At 35.1% G+C, this 13,231-nt stretch overlaps 1 protein-coding gene across 11 annotated transcripts in view; it reads right to left on the bottom strand.

The window, feature by feature from the left end:
• The window catches only part of LOC102755954 (nuclear factor 1 A-type-like), a 144,752-nt gene that overhangs the window by 125,474 nt on the left and 6,047 nt on the right, over nt 1-13,231 (bottom strand). For 10 of the 11 annotated variants that reach the window (XR_001514679.1, XR_001514681.1, XR_001514680.1 and 7 more), the window contains exon 2: nt 8,300-8,833. Coding sequence is in view for 7 of the 11 variants with exons in the window: in XM_015566981.1 (XP_015422467.1) it covers nt 8,300-8,833 (534 nt within the window). In the remaining 4 variants the exon portion in view is untranslated. The remainder of the gene's footprint in view (nt 1-8,299; nt 8,834-13,231) is intronic. The other variant, XM_015566979.1, reaches the window with a different exon arrangement.

The raw sequence follows: 13,231 nt of genomic DNA, 5'->3' as shown, positions 1-13,231 counted from the left end.
CTTACCACTTAGATCAAGCTATATGACTCACCACAGATACGTCGTCCCCCACAGCATGAACATGCTGCACTACCCAATCATGGGCTGGCAAAATTACAAAAGGAAGTAAAATCACCCAAACCATAGCAACAAAGACAGCAGCCTGGCAAGGGCAGATGCTACACAGACATACATACAAAATTTTGAATAGTATTTACTTTTTAAATGTTTTATTATTTTTTATTTCAGCTCGCTTTTTTAACCCATAGAGTACTTCAAAAATAGCTATTAAAATATTTGTACAAATATGTATGCTCTGAAAACTGTTTATGTCTGAAATTCACAGGATTTGGGACCACCATAAATACCAGAGACATCATAAGGCAGGCAGTATGGAACGGGGTGGAAAGAACAATGACTGTGAATCCTAATTTTTAATTCTAACCCCCTTTTGTTTCCAATTTATTCACTTTTATTCACAAACCTAAATTTTCCTCCTCCAGCATAACTGATAATCAACAACCCTAACATTAAGACTTATTAGCATTTCTTAAAAAGAAAATTACATTTTCTTTTATTCATTATAGGTTCCAGTTCAGCAGCATACTTTAAAAAAAATCCTAAAAGAATTAATATGTAGAACCAATGTAGCAAAAATTATTTTGCTGGTCATTTCTTTTCTATTTACCAATAGAAAATTCATGTTGAATGAGACTTTGAGTTTTTGCACTGAAGTCATTAAGAACTAATCTTGCCTAAGTTTAAAAAAATGAATACAAGGGCATTAAAAAAATCCATCAATAAGTCATTTAAGGGCATTAAGATAAAGCTTGTGTCTATTTTAAACTTTTCGCCTTTCTATTTTAAATTTTAAAAATTGTTTTTAACTAAAAATACTCCACTTTTGCTTTCTTTTAAATAATTGTACATAAGGCCACAAGGTCTTTATGGAGTAAGTTTTAAATTTTTAAATCTAATCATTATGGGAAGTTACTAATATATCTCATGCATATACGAAAATGTTTTAAAAAAATCTACCTAGTAAAATATTACATGCGACTCTGATTTTTAAAATAATGCTTGCTTTAATTCTCAATGGCTTCCCAAAGCATTTAAACCAATTCAGCTAACTTTATCTTACCAAAAAAATGTTTTTAATCTTAAACCTGTGTCATAATGTCAAATAGAATTCACTAACTTCAACTTCCTAAAAACAAAATAGAACAAGTCATTCCAGATTGTTGACCCCCACACTGACAAGCCCAAAACCATTTCTCCTTCTAACCAAGTGCAGCCTCATTCTGTGGCTAGACCTGAACTCTGCAGTAAACTATCTCTGTGGGAAAGGTTTGGATTTTGACTTTTTATGGATTCAAGGTAGATGTGTAATACCATTTAAATAACAGCCAACCCCAAACAACAAAATAGAGAGAAGGCTATAGAACAGATTTGAATTTTATTTTTAAAAGCAAATTAACTTGGAATCAGCAAGTCTGAATTTAATTTTGCTCTAACTTGGCCACTCTGAGACTTTATTTTCATCAGTACAAATGGAGAATGTATTATGTATTCACAATATTGCTATGAAGTTTTTAAAAAAGAAGAAGAAAGAAAAAAAAAAGCTACAGCATAGGGCAAAACTTAGTACAGTGCTTGTCATAAAAGAGACATTCAATAAAAGTTGTCTTCCTTCCTCCCTTCCTTCCATCCATCTCTCAGTTATTCAAGGCCCAAAATATCTATCACTAGGAAGGTATGCAAAAGACACAAAGAGCAATAAGTTTAAAGTTTGCAAAGAAGATTAAGCTGTTCCACTTCAATCTCCAGTTATTATGACCACCCTTATCATTTCTAGGTTTGGGATGAGCAATATATTACATGTCAAAGAAGACCAACACTTGCCAAAATACATAACACAAATGAACTTCTTTCCTTCGGTTTTATCTTGTTTAGCTTAATCTTATTTAGCTTCTTTACAAACAGAACAGCAAAAAGATCTCTGCCATGAAGCTGCTGCAATTTGTCATTTGTGGATTTATTTCTTTGCCTCATAAGCCATGTTTATTTCACTAAAATGGGAGGACAAATTCCATTAGATAAAATATACTTTTACACTGTGGAGTTATCATAACAAAACACACAACATTGTTTTCTAATATTTGGGGAAAATCCGGTGGGGGGAGGGAGTCATTTCTGTCTTTGCAGCAGCTATAAAAAAGTCCCTAAGTTTAGGGACACTAAAGTTTGGATCAGTAATTTGTATCTTACAGTTGCCTTAGTGACTGACAGCCAAAAAATAGACAACAGTCTATTGTCACCTTCAAAGGTAAAATGGTAATAATAATAAACATCTCAATAGCTCCTTTACAAGTGTATGTGTGCCACAAGTGTCCCTAACTGGACCCCTAAATACTTAAAAAAAAAAATTGTGAAACTTTTCTTTCTAAAAATTTGCACAGAAACTCCAAAAGCCACTAATAGTCTCTTAGTCTAAAAGAAACTATGCAAAAAAAAAATGTGGGGAGATTGATTATAAAATTCTCGATATCTTGTTGCTTGGGATCCTCTTACAGTCATTACTTAAACCAAAACACTTTTTAGAGCATCTCCATTTGCGATTAAGTTCACGGTTTTATGTTTCTCTTAACAAAGCATGCCAGTTCATTCATTCTCTTCCTCCTCCACCTGACTTCTTCCTCCCCCTTACCCCAGCTCCCAATGATTTACAATTTATAATATATTGAAAAGCAAGATCTAAACTCTAAATAACCATGGAGAAATTGTTGCTGAAATGGTCATAAAACAATGGTTAGCACATTCACTGCATTCAATCTGTATTTGATGTGTTTTTTTTCTCCTATTCTAACCCTCAGAATTGTTTTCAATAATCTATATTAACATTTGTGAGCAATTAGAATTGTTGTTGCTTCTGTGCAAGTTTTTAAAAGCCGACAGGCTGTTCTGCGTCTTCTGGAAGCAGCTTGAGGCCTTAACTAAGTGAAACACCAGTCCTACTGTGTACAGCAGTGACCACAACAAAGGCTGTGGTTTCTCCCACACTAGCCCTAAATAGGTTTAAATTAATGCTATTCATCACTGGGTAGAAAAAAAGACAAGGCAAATCCAAGCCAGCAGCATTGAGAAATTTCTTACCAACACTCGAACCTCTTAGCCATAAATGAACTGACCTCCTCTGTTACAGGTTTACACCAAAACCACTCTTCCTCCTTATTCCTATTCATTCTCTGCCTCTGAATGTCCATCTTTTCCCTTCATTCTACATAAAGGATACTGTTACTAAATTCTAGATAACAGATATTTTTACTATCCTCAAGTTACACAGAAAACACTCCAGGAGATAAAAGCCATATTTATCTCAAGTTTGTCGATTGTTAGTGCTCTCTCCTTTGAAGACTTGAAAGACAAATATAAAGAAAAATGAAGTTTTCTAAAATCGTGTGCATATACCAATTATTTACAGTAGATCAGTAAGCCACAAAAATCTATCACAAGTTTAGTGTTAGGTTAGAGTTAGAATTTGAGGTAGGGTGGTACTTACTCTATTAATTTTAAATGTATATTAGTCTTATTTGTTCTTTTTCCAAACACAGTTTATGATTACAAATCACAGAAACTAACTGCACAGCTTCCAACCAGGGTGTTTTTTAAGGCACTGAAGAAGTTTAATTACATAATGTCTAGTCCTAGACTTGAACATAAACATACACATATACCTGCTAACAGAATATATGGAATGTAGTTGAGATATGCAATACAGCCATAAACTAATGTGGTTAAGTTATCTAAAAATAAAGAAATTGTTGTAATTAATTTGACATAAAATTATAAACTCTAACAGTCTAACATTTACTTTAAAAAATTGTTACAATAATTACTCTCTATGTATTGATAACCTTATGCATATAGCTACACTGTATTTAAAATACCAGCTTTATTTAAAAAAAATAAAAAGAAAAAAATCATTTCCATTGCTCTAAACAACACTCTGTGTGCAGCCTGGATGTGCACACACATGCACACGATGCACACATACGCTCATACACAGACACTCCTAATCTTACACCTGTTCTGAAGCAGTAGGAAGTGAATTCTCAACCTGTCAACATGACCATCTGGTCCAACTGCATATCACGGCTTTCTCTATTACTCTATGAAGGAATGGCAATCACAAAGCCAAAATAAAACTAAAATGCACCTAAATAGGGAGTCTCTCTCTCTCTCTCTCTCTCTCTCTCTCTCTCTCTCTGTTGAAACGGAATAATACGTGGCATATCAGAGCAAAACTCACAGTAATATAAATAATTTAAAATGAGCATTCACGCTAGCATAATAAGGTGAATAATATGGTACAGGTGATACGGTCATCAGTAATACTGCAGTACAGGTTTACAGGACAGGTACCAGAATTCCGAGACATGGCAACAGCTCTTTCAGTTAGTGACAAGACCATTGCTAACCCTAGTCCAAGCAAAGCTAAGTAAAGGTAGTAACAGGGGCAGCATGAAAGCAATCAGTAACTATTGTACTAAAACATCACCATGCAAAAAATGTTCACTTATACCTTAAAACTAACCAAGTACTCGTGCTACCAGTAGGACAAATTCAATTTTCTCTGTCACTGGTTAATTAACAATGACAGCAATTAGCTGGGAAATTTTGGTCATTTATTTATCTTTCAAAGTAAATTTTAAGACCACTAAAAACACTTCCAATCTCAGAAAATTCCTCATATGCAAAAAGTGAGGATGCTCATTGTGATTTAGCACTTGGGCCCAACTTACAAACTAGCACAGGCCAAACTGAATTAAACATAATTTTATTTGTTTAATTTTTATTTTTAAACACCTCCAAGCAGCTGCCTCAGAGCTTTCATTCTACTCCCCCCGCCCGCTAAAAAAAAGCAGGTAATAAGTATGAAAAATAACGTGTAACACTGTCATTCCGTGGTCTAGATACAACAACTTACCTCTAATGCAAGAGATGCGTTCTTAAAAATCTAACTTCTTACAAAATTTAACTAACTCAGCTGAAAAGCTCCCTAGAATCTGTTTACATTACCAGAAGTTATACAGAAGCAGTTTAAAAAAAAGAAAAAAAAACAACAACAACAAAAAACTCTCCAGAAAGTTCTCGGTTGAGTGCCTACTAATGAACAAAGGTTAACTTTATCTAAAAGGTCAAATGCCTGGTGGCTAAGGTTATGACCTTAACAACTTAAATTGTGACCTTGCCACGTGCCGGGTATATTGTAGATTCTGATACAGATCATCTGGTAAAGACTGGCCATAAATTAGCTTTACTGTTACATGCCCACAAAGAATACCATTTGCCACAATACCATAATATCTCCAAGTTGCCATATGATACAGGGGAAGGACAACTCAAATAGAGACCAAACTAAAATGAATATGCTCTTTTATACTTTTAACGAGATGAAATTCTCAGACCTTTGGAATCACTCTGATTTCATTATCCTTGTTACTGTTTATCGGCCACAAAATTCACACAGTTCGAATAGCCCTGGATTTACAGGAAAAATTTGGAATGTAATTTATGTATTGTATTTTAGCATCTCAATAAGTCTCAGGCTAAATCTGCTCTGCTTTAAAAAAAAAAAAAAAAAGATTGATTCTGCATTAGTTTCCAGCATTTACATGTGTGTTCCAAGATTTCAACTTCCTACCAAAGAAGAGGCTGAGAAATAAAGCAATAATTGTACACATTTTTTGGAAGAAAAAAAAAAAACACCTCCCTTCTGTGGCCAGCTATGGGGGAAAAAAGGAGACTTTGGGGGAGAAAACAATATAGGACACTTTAAAGAAAGAGAGAGGTGGGGGGAGCGGGCTGTAGGTGAAAAGGCCACAATGATTTTGGCATGTTTCTTGGAGCACGTTTCAGAGTCTCTGCCTCCTGCCAATACTGGCAAGTTCTCAAAACTTTTAAGGAGGTAAAAACATTGTTTAGTGTTTACAAATCTTCAGTATTATAACAGATGCTTGTCAAAGCAGTAGTATGTAAGTTGACCGGCCTACCTCGTATTTGTATTGGCAGCCTCCCTTCCACAAATAACAGGTCTCTAAATCTCTTAAATCAAATCTGAAATATTTTCAGACAAAAGGCCCCTAATATTTCCTTTTGCAATCATCCTGCGGCGCGTACAGAGAAGCAGCCATTACCGCGCTCTGCTCCGGCAAAACCAATGGCCTGGCACTTGGCTGGCGTTCAGGCCTGACAAGGGATTCTGGGATACATCAGGAAAACCAAACCGAAAGGTAGTCTGATCCATGTTGCTGCCAATAAATCTTTCATAAGCAATAAGGATGCTAACTCTCCTAAGCAACGGTCGACACATCATTTTACCAACCTCACCCTTTAAGTATTGAAACAACCAGCAACTGTTAGCTCAAGGACTTGGAGCGACAGCACCGGTAACAGCATCAACAACAAAAGAGAATGCATGTCATGACAATAGCTAGAGAGGTCGCATCTCTTAAATCTAAAGGAGATGTTTACATCTAGAACTTAGAATGGATACTGCTCACACCAATAAAAGCATAACCGGTATTTCATTCTGATGGCACCTTTAAGGAAGCACAAAACATACCATGATGCGCATCACCTGTTGGCACCCTCAATTTTCAATTAGAGCATGACTTAATTTATAAAATACTTCCGAAATATTAAAAAGATTAAATACATTTTATAAAATGTTCCCTGACAGCACTTAGAACACCCATTTTTTCTTTGCACCTTGCCTTTCCTTATGAGAATCTCCACTTATATATGCAAATAAATTTTTAAAAAATTTAACTTGGCTTTTTCAAAACACAAAACAAAGTAACAACAATGGGATGGTAAAGGGGTTAAGAAAGGACTACTTTTCCTGTGTAAAGGTCATTTGAGAGGTGTGCCTTTTCATTACCGCCACCCAAAACTGGCTGAAGCAACAGGCACTTCTTATAATTACATATAAACATTTTCAGAAACCCAAACATTTTAAACACTTACAGATCACATCCTCTAAAATACTTATCTGTCCCCTACCAACAGAATGCAAATGATGATGAGACATGCTTGCAAAGTTAATTTCTCCAGTTTCTTATGTAAGGAAAGATGGATAACAAAAGTTCTCTTTCTAAAACATATACTGAGAAAAATAATAGAGAATAGGATTTCAGCTCATTTCTTTAAAATATAGCTTGCATCCTGATAATTAAAAATGTTTTGCAAAACAGTACAGTGTTGGTTTTACAGATAGTATCTTCTCTCTCCTTTGTGAAAAAAATATGTAATTATATGAACCCCAAAACAATCTACTGGTAGGATTCCACAACCTTCTTTCTTCCATCAGGCTCAAGTAACTGCCATGAAGGTGATCTACCACGACCGATATGTACATATAAAAAGTCAACAAGTTACACAAGATCTGAGCTTTCACATAACACAATGAGCCTTTTGTCTAAAACAAGATGAAAGGAACAAAGTAAAAATGCATTATTTTATCCAGTCCTCAATAGTTTTATCCTCAATGCTACTCTAACTGCTGTGATATGCATAGGTAAAACATGCCCTGGAAACAGCCCTGAAACAATAAATACTTTTATTATAAATCAAAGCAACTCACTAAACCAATTATCAACATGGATTTCTCAATGCACTCATGCACTATACGGGTTGGTTACTTTTAAGGTTAACCTCTCCATCAATTACTTAAAAGAGTTGGTTTGCTTCTTCCCTTAGCTATCTGAGACAACACGAAACGTTCCTAAATACAAAGCTACTAAGTCTGCATATTAATGTAAATCTTTTTCCCTCATAAATGATCAGCAATTTAATAACAATAATCTCACCTCCAACCTCATCTTAATTAGCAAGGTGTTCAAGAGGCCCCCGTAGGTTAAAAACATTCCCAGAAGAAAAGCCACTAAAAATATTGCCTCACTACCAAACCACATGCTTTTTAACTAGATCAGCTTGCCAGGTAAAATACACCCTTTATTACAAGAGTTTTTATGAGGCTTCTCTGCCCATCATCAAAAATTGTGATTTAAACATATCGCATAACTGACTACCCGACACCTTTGATAACACCACTTGCCAAAAGAACTCAACTTAGTGCGAATTCTCTCAAAGCTATGCTTTTCCATCTGCATGAAGGTGGCACCCCAGACACCGGGGCCGTTCTGACTTGGGCCCACCTTTGAAACCACGCTGTGCATGTGCACAGGCACGTACAGGGGTCATCAGGAAAGAAACACACACAAGAGAAAGTGGAAGGACTTCTCACCATCGCACTTACCTGCTGCATGCACAAAGTATGCCAAATATAAATCGAGTTCCTTAACAGAAACCCCTATGTGATGGGGCTGGACACAGAGCCCTGGATTGGAGCACTGCGGGGACTTTACAAGGCGCTCGCCATCAGTACTTTCGAGCGGAATACCTTTAAATAAAATCACCATAACCAGGTCCAACCTCCAGACTTTATCTGCCTGGCGGAGGCAGTCAATTCTTCGCATCTTGCCTTTCTGGTCTGGGTTGGAAAGAACACAGCATGGAGGCTTTTTCCCTGTAACTGTAAGCACAAAATCCTCTCGGTACTCAGGTCGGATATCTTTCCGTAACTTGGCCAGAAGTCGAGATGCCCACTTCTGCTTGACCTCTGGTTTTTCACTTAGCAACTCGTCCTTCACGGCTCTCTCTTCTTCTTTTGACATACGCTTTTCATGTTTTTTGAAGTATTTTCGTTTTCGGGCCTGCAGGTTGAACCATGTGTAGGCGAAGGCTCGGACGTGGGGCAGAAGGGCTTCGATGAAAGGATGGAATTCATCCTAGGGAAATGAATATAAACAAAAGTATGACTACACGGAAAACAAAAAGAAACAACTTTTTTTTTTCAGATGGTCACCATCAAAAAAAAAAAATCTTTATTTCACTTGAAATTTGATGCAAGGATTAAATTACCAAAATCGTATATAGAATCCCTACGGGAAGTCCAAGAGGGAAAAAAGAAAGCGACCGGTATTATTTCTCACAACCTCAAAGGTGAAAATTGCTAAAAATTAAAAAATGTTTTGGTATAGTCACCCAAGCATCCCAGGTTCTATGGTCCAGTCGTCATTGCAAATCCTTTAGCTAGTAAGTAAAGTTTATCGAAATGCTTATAACAATATATAATCCTAACCCTATTTCAAGGAAGGCATATCTAATTTTGCTCCAGCCTTGACCTCACTACTTGTAGTACAGCCAGGGTTCAGCCGCCAGATTGGCAAATCCTAAACATTTAGATGCCAGTCAATGTTTATGGAAGTCTAGGAGCAGAAATCGTCTCCGCAATCAATGAAAATAAAGACTTTCCCTCTAAAAACACTGTATGTAGACTCTGATCTGTGTCTTAGTCATTTTGGTAACATCTGAATTCCTTTTTAAGGATTCCAGTTGTACGTAAATATTTTTAGTCAAAAACTTAAGAAAAATATGTCAGAGGACCACATACAAAAGAAGAGATGAATCTGATATTCATCAGACTAAAATAAAAGATCTATGTCCAAGACATAATTTCTGATAGTATGGGAATGAAACAAAAAGGGGGTGGGACAAAGAAAAGCGTACATTCCAGATAGTAAACAGAATGTGTCACTGTGACAACAGTGTTGCAACTAAATACATTTAATTTACTGATATTATTGTGAAATGCCTTCAGTAATGATCATCCCTTAAAAAACAAAGTAATTATTTAACTTTTGAAAATAATATTTCAGGCTTTTCCTCACAGGAAAAAGGAGAACCTGATATATTCAATGTTTATGAGACTCCAGGAAAACTGTCATTGTTGCCTCTTAAAATTCAAGTAATTTGAAAATAAAAATGGAATTTAAAATATTTAAATTTTTCTTACTGTTTTACTGAAGATGTTTGATTCTTTTACTTGACATTTTCTTAGTAAATATAAAAATAAAATTAAAGAAAAATTAAACAGTAACCTCCACAAAGCTTTCTCAGTACATCTAACTTTTGATTAACCAACCCACACTAATCTTACATAACTTTTCTCTGCCGCACAACCCCCCAAAAAGATAAATTATTTACTTTCAAATAAAAGAGAATAAGAAAATCAAAGAGATACTTGATGACTTTTTTAAAGAGTGTAGGACAGACAAATATTATAAAATGCATTCTTTTTCAGTTCGTAATATCCATCTAAATATATACTTTGGAGACAGAATTAACTGCAGTGTCCAAAATACTACTACTATTAAAAATTATTAAATTTTTAGATGTTCAAATGTAAACTGAGTGGTTAAAACTGGTAAAATATTTTAACAATGAAGTCTTTTAAAATATAATAAATTATCTAAACTACAGATTATTGTTTTGAAAAGTATATATTAATAAAATACATACTAAATCATTTCAATAAATGACATTTCTTTTTTTCCTCTCTGAATAAATTTCAGGCTCTGTATTTCAAGTTTAACTTTGAAAACTGCTCTTTTTCAATAAAAGCATCCAAGAAGTCAGCTTTTATAACATGTGAGCCTTCTTTAAGTGAAGAGGGAACAGAAAAAAAAAAGAAGAATTATATTATCCTTTACCAAAAACCCTTAGCATTTTTCAATTTCTGATGTTTGAAAAATCTTTCTTACTGCCATACTATAGAAGAGAGAAATGGGGGGGGGGCAATTTTCAAGTCACAGTTTATCTACTAAGATACATGCCACACCACAAAGCATTTAAACATTACTAAATTCTGAGCTCATCCTTGAAATGCTCTAAAATACATAAATTTGGAGTTTGAAATGGTCCTTCACATTGACTGATTTTATTATATACATAGGACATACTAGGGACCAAGGCTGTATGGCATTATGCAAAGAACTCCTGGAGCCTACCTTAACTACAAAGCGAGCTTTCACCAAAAGGAGGATTTTATTTTAAAGTCTCAGCCCTATTTTATAATGCGAAGAATAGCATAGTTCCAAACAATTCATATTTATGCTAAAACATTATCTTATTAGAAAGCTTTATTAATAATAAACATTTTAAATAAGCATTCTAATATGGCATTTAAGTGCTCAAAGATACTCCCAACATGTTTCTCGGAGAACGGAGAACTGCGTTCATTCGTGTTCAAGAGGATTTTGTTTACCTGCCAACCAAATAAGGTCAACTATGTCAACTAAACATTAAGAATAATCTAAGTCCCCATTTTTGCATCAAAAGTTTTTATAACTTATTACTCCCCAAAGGTTTCAAGAATGTGCCAATAAAAGTGCACAATATTTTGTATAACTTTACACACATGCACAATTAAAGTGCTAGTTATCTTTCTCAACTCACAATTAGAAATATTCCAGAACATCAGAACTAAAGAATATCATTCACTTGTAGGAAATGTCCAGGTATAGCATACATTAGATTTTTTAAAAATAGTATGCCTTTACAAATAATGTTACTGCACATATAGCCATAAGTTATGTAATATTTCAAAATAGTCAAGAGAAAACAAAGAATGTTTTACATATGTACTCAGTGAGAAAGTTACCGGCCCCCAATAAAAACAAACCTGAAAACCTGTTTCCAAAGCGATATGACTTTCAATCAGCACCTTAAACGTTGATCAGTTTCTAAGTAAGCCAAGTTTAAGAACCACTGAATGCTGGCATTTCTGGGATTGCTTCTCAAATGTTCACCTATAAATTTCTACTGTGTTACCATGCTGTGGCCAGGTACATGGTTTGCTTATGATATGCCTGTATATTAAAATAAGATGTCTGGTATTTTTCTGATAAAGTTTTTAAAAATTGCATACACGTATATGGAGTTTAATCTTTCATTGAGGGTACTTTTATCCCTGTGCTTACTGGACTTTCTTTAGAGACCAATAAGCTACCTGAGTTTTTCTTTTTAAAAATTGGCTCTAAAGCTCTATAAATATTCCATCAGGTTAAATAAATTGTAAATCAATTTTTAAAAGAAGAAATCATAAAATATATGGCCTTCATTTGCTATTTAGTATATATTTTCTTCACAAACTGATATACTAAGTAAGCGTTTCTCTTAGTGGTGCTTCCAGAAGAAGGCCTAGTGAATGTATCAATCACACTGCCAAATATGTTTAAAGAAAAAAAAAACCAACTTTCTTAATGTGATAATAGCTCATAAGCCAAGAAAATCCAACTTTGTTAAATAACTAACTATACCTTGGGCCTACATAGATACACAGGTATCCTATGTGCACCATCTCAAAATATAAATTTAATTTTGAAAGCTCACTTGAGAAGACGCTAATGTATCCTACTATTGCAGCACACTGGTATTATCTACAAGTTCTATGTGTTGCAAACTTTTGCCAGCTAGAACTTCAGTCTTTGAATCTCAGCATTTTCACTGTGGTCCTTGCAACTTATTCAAATTATCTTACACTTTGCATCTTATCCATATGCAATTGTGAACTTTGCCAGAGTGGTTGAAAAGTTTCACTCCATACTTCCACAAGTTACTAAAATAGGAACTTTGGAAGTTTGTTAGGGAAAAATAAAAAATAAAAACTTTTACAATAACTAAAAGCAACTGCTATCCATTATTAATGCTAGGCCTAAATCCTAAACAGACCATTTCAGCATAAAATATGCATTTAAGAGTCTTCTGAGATCAAATAACCAGTATTTTTACTGTTAGATATTGCAATATGAAGAGATGTCATGTGGGAAATAAATCCAGACTCTACAGAGGGGAGGAATATCTATTGATACTTTTTAGCCTTCCAGAAAGTATTCCGATTAAACCGTTATCTCCTGCAAAATGAAGGCAAGAAGTGGTAGCAGGTTTTTTTTTTTTTTAAGGGAGTGGTGAATAAACATTTTATATGAAGCATACAACTTCATGCAAGTGATTAATGGTCAGATCGCAATGTACCAAAACAGTATGAAGGCTCACACTTTTTTCCTTTCCTTTTTTTCCCCCCACCGCAAAATCACTTTTGACTTCGTGCCTTTTAGTCAAAGAAAATAATATATTCAAAAGGGACCAGATTTTGGAGCCATGAAGTAGCAATATTTTGCCTGGGGGTGGTGCAGGCAATAGAGAGGTGGAAAGGGAGGGCATGGAGAGGAGGGGTGGTGGGCGAGAAAGACCCACGCTCCGAGTTGAATCGGAGAAGAAAGTTGCCCCTGTCCTGCGCGCGGAGCGTACTGAGTCGCACGGCGGCGGCGGCGGCGGGGCGGTGGCG

This window comes from Myotis davidii, unplaced genomic scaffold (assembly GCF_000327345.1).
Source record: "Myotis davidii unplaced genomic scaffold, ASM32734v1 scaffold79, whole genome shotgun sequence".
Taxonomy (NCBI): Eukaryota; Metazoa; Chordata; class Mammalia; order Chiroptera; family Vespertilionidae; genus Myotis; species Myotis davidii.
Note: the sequence above shows the minus strand (reverse complement) of the source record. Positions and strands in the feature narration are given on the sequence as shown.